The sequence below is a fragment of the Gracilinanus agilis genome, chromosome 4, assembly GCF_016433145.1.
Source record: "Gracilinanus agilis isolate LMUSP501 chromosome 4, AgileGrace, whole genome shotgun sequence".
Classification (NCBI taxonomy): domain Eukaryota; kingdom Metazoa; phylum Chordata; class Mammalia; order Didelphimorphia; family Didelphidae; genus Gracilinanus; species Gracilinanus agilis.
Genome location: NC_058133.1, coordinates 334,829,120 through 334,846,972, shown reverse-complemented (window position 1 = coordinate 334,846,972; position 17,853 = coordinate 334,829,120). Strand labels below are relative to the sequence as shown.

General features: G+C 34.9%; 1 protein-coding gene across 5 annotated transcripts in view; it reads left to right on the top strand.

Moving 5' to 3' along the window:
* Positions 1–367: 367 nt before the first annotated feature.
* Positions 368–17,853, top strand: part of MAP3K7 (mitogen-activated protein kinase kinase kinase 7) — a 77,410-nt gene continuing 59,924 nt past the window's right edge. For all 5 annotated transcript variants that reach the window (XM_044676480.1, XM_044676479.1, XM_044676478.1 and 2 more), the window contains exon 1: positions 368–633. In XM_044676480.1, the coding sequence (XP_044532415.1) occupies positions 514–633 (120 nt within the window). In that variant the 5' untranslated portion in view covers positions 368–513. The remainder of the gene's footprint in view (positions 634–17,853) is intronic.

The following is a 17,853-nucleotide window of genomic DNA, read 5'->3' as shown; positions in this document are numbered from 1 at the left end:
CAGACCCCTCCCCCCCCCCCCCCCCCCCGCGCTCACTCCACGAAACACACAACACTATTCATCACCAGTTGAACTGCCAGCCAAAAAGCGTACATTCGCGCTTTTTTATTCCAGTCTGCACCCCAGCTATCGCGGTATCTACATCTAGAGACTTGGGGCTGCAACCCAATGCTCGCGACATTAGTTCTAAAGGTTCAGGATAGAACTGCCAAGCTGCCTACAAGACTTTCTTTTCCTTTATTACTCCCAGGGTACAGCGCGCCAAGACTACTAGGTTTCAGACCGGAACCGGAAAATCAGGAGGCGGGTTCTCCCCCAGCCCGGACCGGAAAACGCAGTTGAGCCCGAGCCGGAAGACGGCCTCGGCCGCTACCCCCACCACGGCTCCCCGGGCCCCCGGGTCCCCGGACTGTTGTTGTCCGGGCTGAAGGTCGGTCCGGACGACGGAGGACGCCGACCTCCGGACTGTCGGGGCGGCCTCCTGACAGGGCCCCCCGGCTGCCGAGAGGGATCATGTCTACTGCCTCCGCCGCCTCCTCCTCCTCCTCTTCCTCTGCGGGTGAGATGATAGAGACCCCCTCGCAGGTCCTCAACTTCGAAGAAATCGACTATAAGGAGATTGAGGTGGAAGAGGTGAGTGTCGAGCCCTTTCTTCCTCCCTGCTTACTTGTCTGCCTGCCCTACACGGGACTTCTTGGGTCTAGTCTTACCCCGCAGCTCTAAGGCTGGAGCTTGAGGGGTCCAGGAAGTGGGAGAAGGGGAGGGGTTGAAGCTGTTGGATCTTCACTGCTTTCCCCTGCTTCGGGGAGAACCTATCCTTTTCCATTTAGTATATAAGTTTGGCCAAAGTGCCTCTTTGCCCTATGTTGTGATGCTAGGGGATAGCAGGGTTCAAGGTAACCAGCTTTCTCGAGCACGACTTAGTTTCCTTTTTCTGTAAACTTCACACAATTTAGACCCTTGTGGATGGTAGAGAGACCGTTCGTTCCTACGGCTACTGATTGGTTCCCAATTCCGATGCTCCTGCACCCCAATTCTAATAAAGGTCCAGTTATTATTAGTGCTGTATTCGCATAGCAGTAATAGCTAATTAGATCATATGATCTCGAGCGAGACTTTGAGACTATGAGGAAACTGAGGCCTGAGGCCCAGAGAAATGTTCAGTGACTTTTCCAGTCACACTGATAAGTGACTAAGTAGTAGTGCTGGCTGGGGTTTGCACCAGATTTTCCTTTGACTCCAAATCTGACAGAAGATAAACTAGCAGTTAGCTATTAGTTAAGATCCTAAATTTTCGAGATTAAAGGGACTGTAATGCCCATCTCATTTAAAACCCTTATTTTATGATTAAGTTAAAAGGGAGCCTGAGCAAGGATGGTTGCAGTAGGAACGAAGAAGAGATAAATGGTTGGAGTTAATACAGTGCACAATTTGGATTGTTGGTTTCCAGCAAAAAAGAAGAATCAGAAATTACATTACCAACAGAATGAGTGGTACCTTTTATAGAAAACTTGGGGCTAGAGGGAAAGAGATTGAGAGTTGTTTTTTTTAACTACTTTTGTTACAAAGTAAGCATTCAAATTCTCTAACTACATTTAAAATATGCTTACATATTATTTGTCTGAAAGTAACACTCTTTCTGAACCTCTTTCCTGCTCTGTAAACTAAAAAGGTTAAGTCATATATTCTGAGGTCCCCTCTATGTTCTTTGATTTTACAAAAATTGTATTAAAGACACTTAAAGAACCGAATCTGTTATGTAAAGTTAGGCTTTTTTGTCATAAATCTAACTGTAATCCTTGGATGTGAATAAGGAACAGAAACATACTATATAAAATAGGGATTCCTAAAATTCTTTATTTAGATTAAGTTGTTTTTCGTTCATGGTTCACATTAATGATCCTTTCTTGTATGCAATCCATAGAGCACCAAAAAAAAGCACAAAATTATGCAAAGATGCCTCATAATTAAGGTCTAGAATTTTTTTAAAAAGGAAGTTGACTATGTTATTGTTAGGAAACCTGCATCTATCCCTTCATTACAACAGTACTTCAGTTTTTCTTCCTAGTGTGTAATAAAGTTAATACTCCAGTTTTTGTCTATATAGCTAGCAAAGATGTGATTGAGATTATATATTATATAAGTGTATAAATTACTGTAAATAAATGCAGCTTTAGAAGAAGAAAAGCAAAAACAGGTACATATTTTGCCCACTTTTTTGTCTTGGTAGAGGGATTTTTTTTTTCTTGCAAGGAGTTCCCCACAGTAATGAAATCATAAAATCAAACCAAAACAAATTATACATGAAGAAAAGATTAAAAGTTAGACTCATGGAAGATTTTAAAGGAATAGCTTAAGATTTTTTAGACAATGAGAACTCTTAAAAAGAGTGCTAGAGGGCAGATACTTAGATATGATATGTAGATAGCTTACTGAATTGAGAGTCCTCAGACCTACAGATGGAATGTCCTGGGTTCATGTATAGAAGGTCTCAAACACTGCCTAGTTCTATGACCCTGGATAAGTCATTTAACTCCCATTGCCTAGCCCTCTCTTCTGCCTTAGAATTAACACATGGTATTACTTCTTAAATAGAAGGTAAGGGTTTAAATTTTTTATTTAAAGAAAAGAGTACTAACTCTATAGTCAGAGGATCTTCTATGACTTCAAAGCCTTTTTCTACCTGTGTAGCCTTAAGACCAAATTGATAAGCCTTCCTGACCCTTAGTTCTTCATCTATAAGATAATTGTATTAAGCTACATGGCTTCTAAAGCCCTGATATCACCCCTAAACACTCAATCTTATGATTTTCCTATATTAGAAGTATTTTAAAGAACCATATCTTATATTAACATGGTCCCAGTCACTTAAGTACATCTTCAGCTTTCAAACTTATAGTATTTATTCTATAATAGAACTAACTAGTGGTATCCCAAATAGTATAACAAAGCTTTATCATATACTGAAGAATTTTTTTTCTTCATTTAATATGTTAGTAACTTATTGAAGAAACCTTGGTCCAATTCTCTCATGTTTTAATAAGAAAACCGATCAGATTGTTATTTACTTGTGTTCATGCATACAAGAAAAGAACTTTATAGGGGAAAAAATAACAAAATGTATTGTAACATTCATATTGATTATTAAAACCCAGAGAACCCTTAAGAAACAATAGCACAACTTCATTGTTATTTCAAAGGAATTTATTTTCTGAAACAAGTATCATTGTATCTTTTTTTTTTTTTTTACCTCATTGGGGCACATATTCTTATACTTTTGAGAATAAAAGTTGTGTCACATATAAAAATTGAAATTAAAAAAAATTCCACAATGAGAACTGCTGTGTTTGAATAAGAATTAGTGTAAAAGGCAAAGTATATATATGGCAAAGCTGGGGTTTGAACCTGGAACTGATGACTCTAAATCTTCCATTCTATCTCTGCTACAGAATTTATAACTAGACCTCCATAGAAGGGGAGGGGGGTTGGGGGAAGAATCACTATTCAATAACAGTTATTAAATTTCTACTTTGTTTGTGGAAATTTATACTAGAATTATAAGACTTGGCTTCTGTTGATAAAGAAGTTACAGTACAGTTGAGGAAATAAAAATACATGAGAAAGTTACTCGAGCTATGCGGAACAAAGTTTCATGAAATCTTGAAGTTGAAAGAGACTCTAGCTCATAACTGATAGGAATCCCCTCTACCACACTCCCAACTAATGAATGATCCTACAGTCTCAGTTTGAAGTCTGAAAGTGAATGCCTTCCACCTGAGTCATTTTATTACATTACATTTTTGGACAGCTCTATTATTTGAATCTATGAAAGCAAAATCTGTGCATCTGTTACTTCTATCCATTATACCTAGTTATATTTGCTGAAACCAAGCAAAACAGGTTTTCTACCCCTTCCATATGATAGTCCTTTCAAGTCCTTAGAAAACTGTCATGCCCTTTCTATGTCTTTTTTATTTCAATGATCAACTGCAAGTGAATATTACACAAACCAAATATTTAAGTGTTAAATGGGTTCCTCTGTTGAGATTATTTGCCTAGAGTTTTGAATTGGATTTTGAATGAAATGAAAAATAAGAAACATTGATGAAGAGAAATTTGAAAGTCATTAGAACTCCAGATAAAGTAGTAATTGAGCAGGCCTGTTGGAACACAAATGAAGTTATAGCTATATGCATAGATGAATTTAGCTAGAACAGAAGCAGGAATCATAGTAAGTAATGTCATTTCTGAGATAGGACCAAGTATTGGAGAACCTTTAATAACTGTGAAGATAGGATTATCTCTCTCCTCACCTTTTAAATTTAATCACCAGAAGTGTATACACCCTACTTAATGCCTAAGTGGGGGAGGTCTGCAACCCATGTGCTAAAGTGACAACTCAGAAATGACTTACTGCCCCCTAGGCAGTCCTAAGCAAAGTTATAGTTGGCAATTGGTCCCCATAAAGTGGAAGAAGGGATAGGAAGTGATATGAAAAAAGTACTATAAAAACCCTGAACTTCCTGTCCAAATTCACTTTCTCCTTCAAACTTGGCCTTGGAGGAGCTCCAGTTTGGGACTATTTCTGGTAATACTGCTCTTGGATTTTTCCCCTTTGGACTACCATGTAAGTGAATGAAAAGGTTAACTCCTTTCCTGGCTTCTGGAGAGATTAATTGCTGGGTGGTTATTCACCATTGTGTCCTCCAGCTAAATTGCCCTCTAGCTGAGAGCCCTCTGGGGGAGGGTTAACCAGCCCTCCCTGGTTCAAACCAGGCAGGAGTAATTATCTAGTGTGATAGGATAGATACCTTCTCTACCCTCTCATTTCTCTACTTTAGTCTTTCCCTCTATTTTGTAAATAAGGCTGCTAAAAGTCATTTGACTTGAGATATATTAATTTTGGTGACCACATTCTGTTATAGTTAGTCCAACCATAAATTTTAACCCTTACATAACTTAGAATTTCTGAGATAGGTTTTGATACTTTCTACATTAAAACCAAGGTGTATTACTTTAGTATAAAATGGAATTTATATATAAATGCATACCTACCATATATAGGGTATATTAAAGGAGTTTAATTTCTGAACTGCAATGACCTAATTTAAAATGGTTTTAGTTTATAAAGAAGAGAAATTATATACTAAAATAACTTGCGTTTTTTTTTCTTTTGTTACATATCCTGTAATTTGTTATGGATATGGTCCACTGTATAACAAAATAAAGTTTACAGCTCAGAGGGAATTCAGATTGGTAGCTGTTGATTTAATATGGTAGTTTTGGGCTTCCATAAAAATATTAATTTGGTTTTCTTGGAAGTTATGAAATGGTTATGAAAAAAGTAATAAACCCTTCTCCTACCCCCAAAAAAGGTGTTTATATAGTATCCATTTGGCCTAAAGAGATTACATAGATTTGTCTCTTTGGTAAGTCAAATACTATATATGTGTGTGTGTGTATATATATATATATATGGTTCAGAGGTCGTATCTTTAATAAGAGATTTCTACTGAAAAGTTCAAAAATTAATATAATCAAAGCTTCACATTTGTAATATCTAGAGTGTCTTATCAGCAGATGGCAGTTCTACTCTGCCATATGTTTATTAATAGGTTTTAAAGTTCCGAAATAGTTGGAGGCCCCTAGTCTTGAACTAATAAGTTTAAGATCTTTGCTGTTGGTTCTTGTTCCAAATTTCTAACCATAGATATAAGCAGATAGCCATCAGACGCATTCATATACTCTACAAAAAACTGAGTCAAACAAAATTAAAAGTTCTAGCTCTGTAGTTCCTAAATGCCAAATATGTATTGGTTGTGTGTTGTTTTTTTTTTATAATTAAGAAGTACTTAACAAAGACATGTTTCAGGCCAGAGTCTTTTAAAATTTCTATTTAAATAATCACATTTAAAAGCAGTCTTCAGTTACATTTTAACCTACCTAGATAATTTATGGGCCAGTTTTCTAGTTTAAAACTATTGGAGTATTTTTAAAAATTATTATCAAACTTGTAATGAATGTTTTTTATACTAGAGAGAGTAAATTTATTTCAGATTTGCATAGGGTGCCTTTCATGCTAATATCTACACAGAACTGTGTACTTTCTGGCCATCTGTAAATATGTTATAAGGTTGTTGGGCTTTTTATTTGTTTCTTTTGGCATGTATTATTAAAAGAATATACAAAATTAATTTGCCTATTTTAAAGAAGAGGAAATACTTTCCAGAGAGAGATAACTCCTTTACATTTTTGTTTTCAGATTTTTGTAAAAGAGATGTGATGACTAACTACTCAAAGTAATCACTTGAGACCTGGACGGGAGGCACTATAGTTCTGTAATCTTTTATTAATTATTTTTAAAAGTTTTTATTACTTTAAAAATAGAGTTTCAAAATAATTGTTTGTTTGTTTTTTAGTTTTTATTTATTTATTCTTTGTGACCCTTACCTTCTGCCTTAGAATTAATATTGATTCTAAGGCAGAAGAGCAACAAAGGCATTACCTAATGGAAGTTAAGTTACTTGTCCAGAGTCACAGAGCTAGGAAGTGTCTGAGGCCAGATTTGAACCTTGGACTTCCCCTGTCTAGGCCTGGTTCTCAATCCACCAAGCCACCTAACTGTCCCCTGAGATAATTGTTAAAAGCAATATATGTCAAATGTACTCGGTTCCTTTATTTATGTGAGCATGAAAGTCAAAATCCTTTTGATCATGTGATAAAAAGTAAATCATTTACTCCTTGACTAGATTTTGTTGTTTCCCTCAATTGTCAGTAAAGTCTGAGTTTACCATTTTAAGGCATTCTATTCTATCACACTGCCACAAGTAAAGAGGAACCAGTATTGGCTGAGTTATTTACCTAATTAGTGCAAATTGTCCACTGTCTATTTTAAGTCCTTTCTGGATGCTAAAATGAGGATAGCGGATAGTTTTAAAACTGTATTTAAACTATAATGTATTTTGCATATGTAAATAGATATATTAAAATTCATTACTAGCTAGCTATCCGTTATTTCTAGCACATTTTAATGTATATTTTCAATTAAATGATCTGTAAGAAACTCCCCAAATTCAAGAGTTTTCACTATCATAGGAAAAGTCTGAATTCGTTTCCAGGAAGCATTTTACACTTAAACCTAAAATAATATCTATAAGAAACTTTAAAACAAAATAATAGAGCAAAGACTATTCCTTAGAAAGAACTCAAGTCATTTTTCCTGCTTCAGTAGTGAAAATCAAGTATATTCCCATATTGCTTTGAAATTGTAAAGAACCACAAATGTTCATTTCCTTATAGACTTGATACACACAAACACTCTTTAGGGAGACTGTAGACTTTTAGTTGAGCAAAGATAAAATGTTTTCTATCCTTAATCAACCTTCTGCAATTTTAAGTATAAAAAGATAAAGTAATTGGAATATTTCTGATCTTTTAAGTTAGAATTCCTTTGTAAAAATAGTTTTTAATTAGAATTTTTCATTTAACCTGTCTGAAGATAAAGTTAATCCCATTAAGAGCTTACATTTTATCTTTTATCTTAGGATTTCAGTGTAGTAGAGAAGTCTTACCTGAATTTAGCAAAAAAGTAAACAAAAAAATTTGTTTATCTAACTGATTAGTAGTAAAACACAATGTCAGGTTTTTATAGTACAAATTGCATTTTATCCTCTAAGCACCAAAATGTGATTCCTTACATTTTTTTCAGAAGTTCTTTAATCACCTTGGAGAATACAAACTAGGACTTTAGAAATACCATGTTTTGTGACAAACATAGAACGTAGAACAACTAGACTGCTAACTTTTACCCCCATTGTAGTTTTATTTTTTCCTACTTAAAATAAAGGAACTTCAAAGATTTAGGAAAAAAGTAGACTTCATGCTTAGCTCTTTTCCCTTGCCAAACTGGAGTAAACTTCAATCAAGTTGCCAAACAATTTTTTAAAAAGAAGCATTTATCTTGTTTTCTAGGAATATTTTCATATCACAAAATCTGGGTAGGAAGGAACCTTAGAAGCCATCTAGTACATGTATACCTGCAGGAATCTCCTCTGCAGCATCTCTGACAAAGGCTATGTGCAGTCATTCTCTCTATATCATCATCTACCCATTGTTTCTAGTTCTAGCTTCTGGGGCCAAGTAGAACAAGTCTCTCTTTTGTACATATCAGGCTTTCAGATATTTGAAAACTACTACCATGTCCCTGTCTTCTCCATACTTTGTTATACCCTGGACTTTTATCTTCCTAGTGGATATACTGTTTTGTCAGTGTCGTCCTTAAAATTTTATACCCAGAACTTAATGCAGTGTGGTCTGACCAAAACATAGGGAAAACTATCAGTTTCCCTATTCCAGATAATCTGCCTTTTAAAATAAAGTTAAATATGTCATTTACTAGTTGCAGGGCCAACAATGTCATATTCACTGAACTTGCAGACTTAGAAAAACCCCGAATTTTCTTTTTCAAAAACAACTTAATGATGCTTTTTGTTTTTATATTACAGTTATGTCTATAATTCCCCTTCCCCCAAATTGAATAGTCCCCTGTAACAAAGAAAAATAGTTAAGCAAAAAAAAAAACAACAACAAAAACAATTGATATAATGAAACAACACATACAGCATTCTGTTCTCATAATCCCCAATTTTTTAAATCAAAAACTCCAGATCTGGACCAGAACTGTTTTTCCTATTTCTTTGTAATTCAGCACTTGTCATAGTACTTGGTAGATATCAAGTGCTTAATAGGGCTAGTTGTGGGACCAACTACAAGTCACTTAACTTCTGTAAATATGTAAAAGAGGACTGCGAACCTCAGAAACATTACAAACACTTTGTAAGTCTTAATATAAATATAATTAGTTGGTATCTCCAAGACTCTAAGTTCTATGTGGGTAGGTACTTTGTATCTCCTGTCTACTATAGTATGTACAAAATTGTTACTTAACCTGCATAATTTCAGTTTAAGAAATCAACTATGTCCTGAGGTACTCTGTTATGATAGTGACATCAATATTTTAGTAATGAATTGACAATCAGTTGTAACTATGTAACCTAAATAGTTTATTAATAGAACAAGCAACTTAAGAACAAGTTAGTGTGGAGTACTTTTGTGTGAAAGTTTTGTGTTCCAAGGTATTAGGAAGTAATAAGTACATGCAGAGGAATTAGGTGCAATACAAACACAAGAATTTCAACTCAACAAACATTTATTTAGTACCTATTCTTATCAGGTACTGTGCTAGCCAAAGGAGTATACAAAAACAAAATGAAAAACTGCCCCTTTCCTTAAGTAAATTATATCCTACTGTGTACAACAGCTTGACCAGGAACTAGTGTTCAGGTGAACATCTGAATAATAAACCTGAATTTATCAAATCACTGATAAGTCATCTGCAAAAGTCATCTGGAATAGGAAGGGCAGCTAGTAAGCACAGGGTATAGAGCACCATGCTTGGAGTCAAGAGGATCCCAGATCAAGTCTGGCCTCAAGTCACTTCCTAGCTGTGTGACCCTGAGCAAGTCACTTAACCCCACCTGTCTAACCCTTACCATACTTTTGCCTTAGAACTATTGAGATAGAAGGTATGAGTTAAAAAAAAAAAAAAAAAAGATAAAGACTTTTTCACCAGACTTTTTATTGTAAATATGTATTCCTTTCTGGAATTATTGAGGGATAAAATAGCAAACTGGTGCTTTTTCTTGGATACCAAGTTTTCCTGTTCTTATCAACACTTTGATGGCAGTATAACACTTACTTGAGTTTTCAAGTAGTCTATGATTTCACCATCCTCAAAAAAACATACCAGGGGGCAGCTGGGTAGCTCAGTGGATTGAGAGTCAGGCCTAGAGACGGGAGGTCCTAGGTTCAAATTTGGCCTCAGCCACTTCCTAGCTGTGTGACCCTGGGCAAGTCACTTGACCCCCATTGCCTACCCTTACCACTCTTCTGCCTTGGAGCCAATACACGTTATTGACTCCAAGACAGAAGGTAAGGGTTAAAAAAAAAAAAACATACCAATGCAACCACTGAGCTGATTGATTGCTTTAATTTATTTTTTTATGTGCATGTGACTAAAATTTTCAGAAATTAACAATATCTCCCCCTTGGATTTGTGTGTGTATACACATATCAAACAATAGGACTTAAATGAACAAAGCAGATAAACTATTCTTTATGGGTCCTATGATGTAATTGCTTACACTAATAATTTACTATCACAAAATAAGTGAAAAATTAAAGTGACTGAAAATCTAATTGTGTTAATCATTATTAAATATATTTCCTTTGATTGGCAAAATATTTTAAGACCCATTAATCAGTGGATTTTTAATGAACTCTTTCTAGAACTACCAGCTCCTAAACTCATGGGAGAGGAAGGTAATCATTCCTAATTTTATTAGAGTGCCTCCTTCAAAAGCGCGCGCACACACACACAATCCTTGCCAGTATTTAAAATCAAATTCAGTGGTTTATTGAGATATGATCAACATCGCAGGTAGCAACCCCTCTTTGCCCTAATGGTCTTGATGAATTGTTGAAGGATAAAAAAGACAAACACAGTATTGCAGGAAGAGAAAAAACAAAAAGAAAACTACAAACTTCCCTAATGAGTGTTGATGCAAAAGTTTAAAATAAAATACTACCAAGAAGATTACAGCAATATATCATAAAGATCATACACTATGTATGACTAGGTAGGTTTTATACCTGGAATACAAGGATGCTTCTATTAGGATCGATTAATTAAAGTTCCCCCCACTTAACATTCCTATATTAACATTCCTGGCTGTTCTTATTTGCAACATTCTTGGCTACAGATTATAATTAACAGTTCAGTATTAGAAAAACCATCAACATAATTGACCATATCAATTAAAAAGGGGGGGGAAATCAATTTTTTGATGATAAACTCTATGAATATATTTGGATTTTTCTTTAGATGAAGATATACTCAAAGCTCTTCCAACTTAGTATAATCTTTAAGAACATATATATCTCTGGCATACCCTTTAAGAACCCAGACTCACTGCTACACCATGATGAAATGTTGGAATAGGATAGATATGATTTCTGAAGGTGGAGTGGGATTAAGCAAGGTTATTTTAGTGTTTAAATTTTATGTAGACTCAAAGTTGAAAAAAACTTTATTATATATTTAATATATTTATAATATTAAATGTATGCCAGATATATTTTATATGCTTTGCTCCTTTTAATACTCTTTAATTACTAAAAAATTTAAAATTTTCTATTTAATGTCAAAAATCTACTTTGTTCTTCAGCAATAATTTTGTGAAATGGATTTTTAAAAATAGTTATTTTGTATCTACCATGTAGCCATCATTTGCAGAAGAAACATAGCAAAGAAGGCTATCTCTTCCTTTGAGGAATATGCAGTCTTCTTAAGGAAACCAGATGTGCTACTAAACTAAGTAAGGAATAAAATCAAGTGTGGAATAATATCGTATAGATTAGAACATGTGGACTTGTAGAAATAAGAGGGTGACTAATATAACAGTGAGGATAGTCAGGGGAAAACCTTTTGCGAAAAGTAAGGCTCTCAGAGGGCAGCTTGGTGGATAGAGAACCAGGCTTGCAGATGGGAGGTCTTGGGTTTAAATTTGTCCTCAAACACTTCCTGACTGTGTGAACCTGGGCAAATCACTTAACCCCCATTGCCTAGTACTTCTCTTCTGCCTTGAAATTGATACATGATATTGATTCTAAAATGTTAGATAAGGGTTTAAAAAAAAAAGTAAGGCTTTCTCTTGTCATAAATCCTAAGAGGCATGATCCAACAGAGAAGGGCATTTCATGGGTTAGATCAATATGAAAATATTGGAGTAAAAGGCTCTTAAAACACAGAAAGAAAGCCATGTAGTCAGGAAACAGCTAGAGATTAGGTAGAAGAATGTTGTTGGGGGAGGAGTAGAGGGTTGGTTAGCCAATGAGGACTTTGGATGCGTGGTTGAAGAATTTAGATTTGATCCAATAGACAGGAGCTACTGTATGTTCTTGAAAGAGAGAATGATGTCATTCAACAATTTATGAAAGATGATCCTACAGTTACATGCTAAATGAATTGAAGGGAGGAAAATGGTGAAAGGAAGACTAGCAAAAAGCCCTTATTTCTTACATAACATTTTATTTTAGGCCTAGTTAGAAATACAATTGTTATTTTGGATTTTAACCATATGACATTTAAATTCTTTGTTACTGATCAAAATGTGAGCTATATTAGCCAATATAGATACCTTAGATAAAGTGGCATAATTGCTTAAACTCAAATTATAAAATATCTATACAGATGTTTCTTTCTTTTTTCATGTTTAAAGGCAAAATCCCATCCATCAAAACTCAGGCTATTTCTTTTTCTTATCACATTGAAAGCTGTTCTGTGACTTTAAGATTCCCAAATTGTAATTTTCTCCAGATGATAAACTGCCCTCTCTACATAATCTGGTATATAGGGCAGAAGTCTTAGTACCTTTAAACTTTCTATGGATTTTACTGTGAGTATAAGCATCTCACAAACCTTTTCATGCTTAGGATGACCTTTTTGCTTATTTACAGTAATAGCTCCATGATTTTATCTATATTGGCCACTATATTGCTGTGACTCATGATGACTTCCCTTTCTTCCACTTCATAGACACTGTCCCTCTAACAAGTGCAGTAAAGCAAAATAAATTAATAGTCCATATCTAATGCTATAGGTTTCATTCTTCACCTATTTCCTTCTTCACAGCTTTTCTCCTGAGAGGAAGGAGGCATGCTTCTCTATCAGTCTTCTGAAGTCACATGATTGGTCACTTCATCAATCAGTGCACTCATGCTTGTCAGCATTGTTTTCCTCCACAGTATTATGTTGCTTTGTCAATTGTTATGGTTCTGCTAACTTTGCATGTTTTTCATCATAAGCCACTATTTGTTTAATCATTCCCCAACTGATTGGCACTCACTTTGCTTCCATTTCTAAGGTGCTATTATGTATATTTTTGTCTCTATGTAACTTTCCCTTAATTTTTAGTCTCCTTGTAATTTATGCTTAGTAGTGGCATCACTGAGTTAAAGGGTATAAAAAATTGAATGATTTTTCTAGTATATTTCCTAATTGCTTTTCCAAAAGAGTTGGACTAGTTTATAAATCTACCAACTATTCTTTAGTGTACCTGCTTTCCCACAGCCCCTCCAAACATTTGCCATTTTTTTATCTGATAGTTGTCTTAATTTCCCTTCTTATTCTTAGTAAATTGGAGTATTCTTTCATATTATGAAGAGTTTTCATTTCTCTTTTTCAAAACTAGTTTTATGTCCTTAGACCATTTTGCTTTTAGAGAGTAGCTCTTATTTTATTTTAATAGCTATTAAAACAATACATCATCAAAATCAAATACCTTCTTTCACAAACTTAGTTGTGTATAATATAGAGTAAAATTAGAAGAACTATAAATACTTGGATACAAATTTAGTTCCTTTCTAATCTTAGACTATTTTCAAATACTGCTTAATTGAGGTTATTTTTGCACTTAGGAAAACTTTTGATACCCTTGGGTTTCCTTTTCAACTATCATTTTACAGTTTGGTGAGAAAAAAAAATCGAATTGACTTCTGATCCTTCTCTTTTTATTTAAGAGCCACCTATTCTTATAATATACTGCTTGGCCTAAGTCTCCTTCTGTAATGGATTAATGACTTCACAGCACTAAACCTTCCACTATGCCCTCTAATAATTAAACAGAATTGGGGAAAATATGTTCAAATTGATTTGCTATAATTTTCCTTTAGTCAGAGAGAACTTGCCTTCTGTGCTTTTGTTTCTCTTTCTTAAACAGTTTTTCAGTTAATACAGATAGCTAATTTCTAGGCTTCTCTTCTAGTTTCTATGCCTGGCTTTCTGCCACAACAAATGACTTGTTTATAATTACAAATGGCTTTTATCCATGTACATATGGATACATTTGTATACTTGAATGTGTAACCTTATATATGTATTATATGGATTTTAAAAAATCATTGGTTAACTTTAATTACTGTTTTCTCTCTCCACTATATATGCTTGACAGTTAAGCATCACATCTTCTGAAGCAATATGCCTATAAATGTGTAGAATGTATCTCATCAGTAAAAAGCTGGTGATCAGGAAATCTTTTATACAAATATCCTTAGATTCTTTTACCTGAATAAAGACAGCTGGATTGTGACATTCCACCCACATTTTTCCAAGGTAGCAATTGGACTGGTAGCTTTTAAAAATTAAAATAGCTACAGAAACATCCTGAAAATTAGTCTGTTTTAGAAACAACCTAATACTTACCTAATACTAAGTAAGACTTCTCAATTTAGGAATAAATGTGGTTCTTTAAAGTCACAAAGATCTTTTTCCCTATGCTCTTGTTATTAGTGAGATCACATTGCAATTAGAGGCCTTTTCATAGAAGCACAGAATTTCACTTTGGGGAGTGTGTCCAGATAGTCCAACCTATATCCAAAGAACAGTCTCCACTATGAAACAAGTTGAACTATTCATCATTTGCTTTTAGTGACCTCCAATGATAAGGAACCCATTACTTTCCCAGGTGGTCCCTTCTACATTTGAGTAACTTTGTTCAGAAATTTTTCCTTATGTCAGACACAAATTTGCCTGTTACTTTGACCCATTGCCCCTAGTTAGTTTTGCCTTTTGGCACCAACCAGAACAAAATATAACTCCTCTTTTGCAATAAAGTGGCGTAGTGAATTGAGCTCTGAACCTAGAAGCACAAAAAACATTGAGCTCAAAATCAGCCTCAGATATTTACAAGTTGTGTGATCCTGAGAAAGCCACTTAACCTCTTTTTGCTTGCTTCAGTTTCTTCATCTGTAAAAAATGAGAATACTAGTAGTATACTTCCCAGAGATGTTATGAAGATCAATTGAGATATAGGTATCTCTTCTATATCGAGACTTTCCCCATTATGGTTTTGATAGATCATGGGTCAGCATAAGAAATTAAATTGGAATTTGGAGGGAGTTTTGCAGAAGCTACAGATGATACATGAAGGCCAGCAGACAACTCAAAATATTTAGAAACTGTATAGCCTAATGATTAAAATTCTCTGGGACTGTATCTTAATTTGTAATTATGTATTAAACAATAAAAGTAATCCAGAGAAAGAAAAGACTTCCAGCCACATGCAATCAGCTGTTCCCTTAGGAAGCCTTCCTGAAAAGCACACCTACTCATCCTGGATTCCCAGGAAAAAGGCCCTACTTTTTCTTGGTGCTCCAATTTATGCTGTTCCTGACCTCCCTCCAATTGGAGGACTCCAGTTACTGTAAGCAATAGGTGGATCTTTTGGACCGATGAGTCAAGAGATTCTTGGACTGGCTGCAGAGAGTGCATGTCCACTTTTCTCTGTCTCACTGTCTTAAGAGATTTGTTTACAAATAAACATTCTTATTCAAAAAGATCTTGGGGAAAGAAGCAAGTTATAGCTTCAGTTTTAAGATTAAACTCTTTAAAATCCACAAGTGCCAAAGGGTATTTTTAAATTTTCACAAGTCTATGACTAAGTACTTAAACCAAATTATATGTTAAGGTATTATAAACCCTCAAAAAAAAAGAAAAAATTGGGGGCAGCTGGGTAGCTCAGTGGATTGAGAGTCAGGCCTAGAGACGGGAGGTACTAGGTTCAAATCTGGCCTCAGACACTTCCCAGCTGTGTGACCCTGGGCAAGTCACTTGACCCCCATTGCCCACCCTTACCACTCTTCCACCAAGGAGCCAATACACAGAAGTTAAGGGTTTAAAAAAAAAAAGAAAATTAAAAAATTAAAAAAGAAAAAATTCAGACTTCTTTGTAATGAAAAGAGAGCCAAAATTTTTTTCACAGATTTTCCAGATCATGTGGGCACTGCACCCTTATGTGGAAGGGATACTTGTAGTTGCTGTACAACAAACATGTTCCATACACTCCTACTATTGCTTAAATATTCTTAGTCGCTAAGTAGCAGATTTTGCATTTTAGGAACCATTATAAAATATCCAGGACAAGAAGCATGAAACCTATTCTTGACTCACTTTTTTTTAAGATAGTCATTTGGGAAGTTGGAGTGAGAAAGACCCTCCTGCATTATGAGACTAGAGAAAAGGATATAGCCTTGGTTGTGGCAGAGTATAATAGTGTTGTGGCATAGTATATAGTACCTTCTTACTTAAGTCATCTCAGTGCCACATACCTTCAGTTACTCTCTTCCCTCTGTTGATGGACTTTTTTAGTCTTGAAGCCTAACTCAAATGTAATCTTTATAAAACCTTCCTGATTTCTTTGGCTTCTTTCCTCTTCCAATCTAGAAGTGATCTCATAACACTTCTCAATCTTCTTGTGTAATTGTCATTCTGAATTTTACTATATTTACCTTTGTGTTAGTCTTATTCCTATTTAATTATAATGTCCAAGTGCAAAGACTATGTCTTAAATTATTTGTTAGCTGAGTTGGATACTTAATCAGTATGAGATTCCCAAAGTGGGTGCTACCACTCCCTGGTGGGTCCTGCAGCGATCCAGGGGAGCAGTGATGACCACAGGTGCATTTATCTTTCCTATTAATTGCTATTAAATTTTTAAAAAAATTAATTTCCAGGGGACTGAGTAATATTTTTTCTGGAAAAGGGGCGGTAGGCCAAAAAAAGTTTGGGAACCACTGGTATAGATAGATGCCTTATCTTACATTTTATTATGATGCTTAATAGTTTCCATTTCACTAGGCCAACTTTCCTGATCTCTGAATTCTTACTTAAATATAGCTACAGCTTCTTCCTGTAAACGGATTCATTCAGAACAGGGATTTTTAACATTTATTGGGTTGTAGACTTTTTGTTATACCTTTGAATTCATTCATTTATTTATTTTTAGGGCCCTTACCTTCCATCTTGAAGTCAATACTGTGTATTGGCTCCAAGGCAGAAGAGTGGTAAGGGCTAGGCAATGGGGGTTAAGTGACTTGCCCAAGGTCACACAGCTGGGAAGTATCTGGGGCCAGATTTGAACCTAGGACCTCCCATCTCTCTTTAGGCCTGGCTCTCAATTCACTGAGCTGCCACACCTTTGACTTTCTAATGAAACTTATGGAACTCTTCCTAAAATTGTTTTAAATTCATAAAAAAAATAAGATTACAAAGAAAACCAATTCAGTTGAAATTTAGTTACCAGTATATATTTTTAATTCAGAGATCCCAGTTTAAGTCCCTGACTCCTAAAAGGAAAAAAAAAAATAGAAACACTTGAAAAGTTTATATTAGTCTTCAAATTAAAACTCCAAAATGTATATAAGACATGTAATTGCTGTGTGACTTTTTGGGCAAGTTATTTAACTTCTCTTTATCTTAGTTAACTCATCTGTAAAATGAGGATATTGATAGCACCTTCCTCCCAGGGTGGTTTAGCCCAGTACTGAAACATTAATAGGCTTGTATAAATGCAAATTATTATTACCTAGAAAATAAAGCACAAATTTTTTAATCTGGCATGTAGTACACTATTGCTCTAGCATACTTCTCCAGCCTTTTCTCCTTATACTCCCATATTAAAATCCTCACCTCCAACCAAACTTGTCTATCTACTTATTCTCTTCTAAACAGGGTTTTTGTGCAGTCTTTCAACTCTATCTTCTCCAAGAAGGCTAACCCAATCTGCTTTGATCTCATCATTTCTTGAACAAAATATTTATTATTCCTAACAGTTTTATTGAAATTAATAACTTACATTTAAATTAGTGCCATTTGCTTTCCTCACAGTTGTCCTATAAAGTGTTATTATCCACATTTTTCAAATAGAGACTGAAGCTCAGAGGATTTTGCTGACTAGG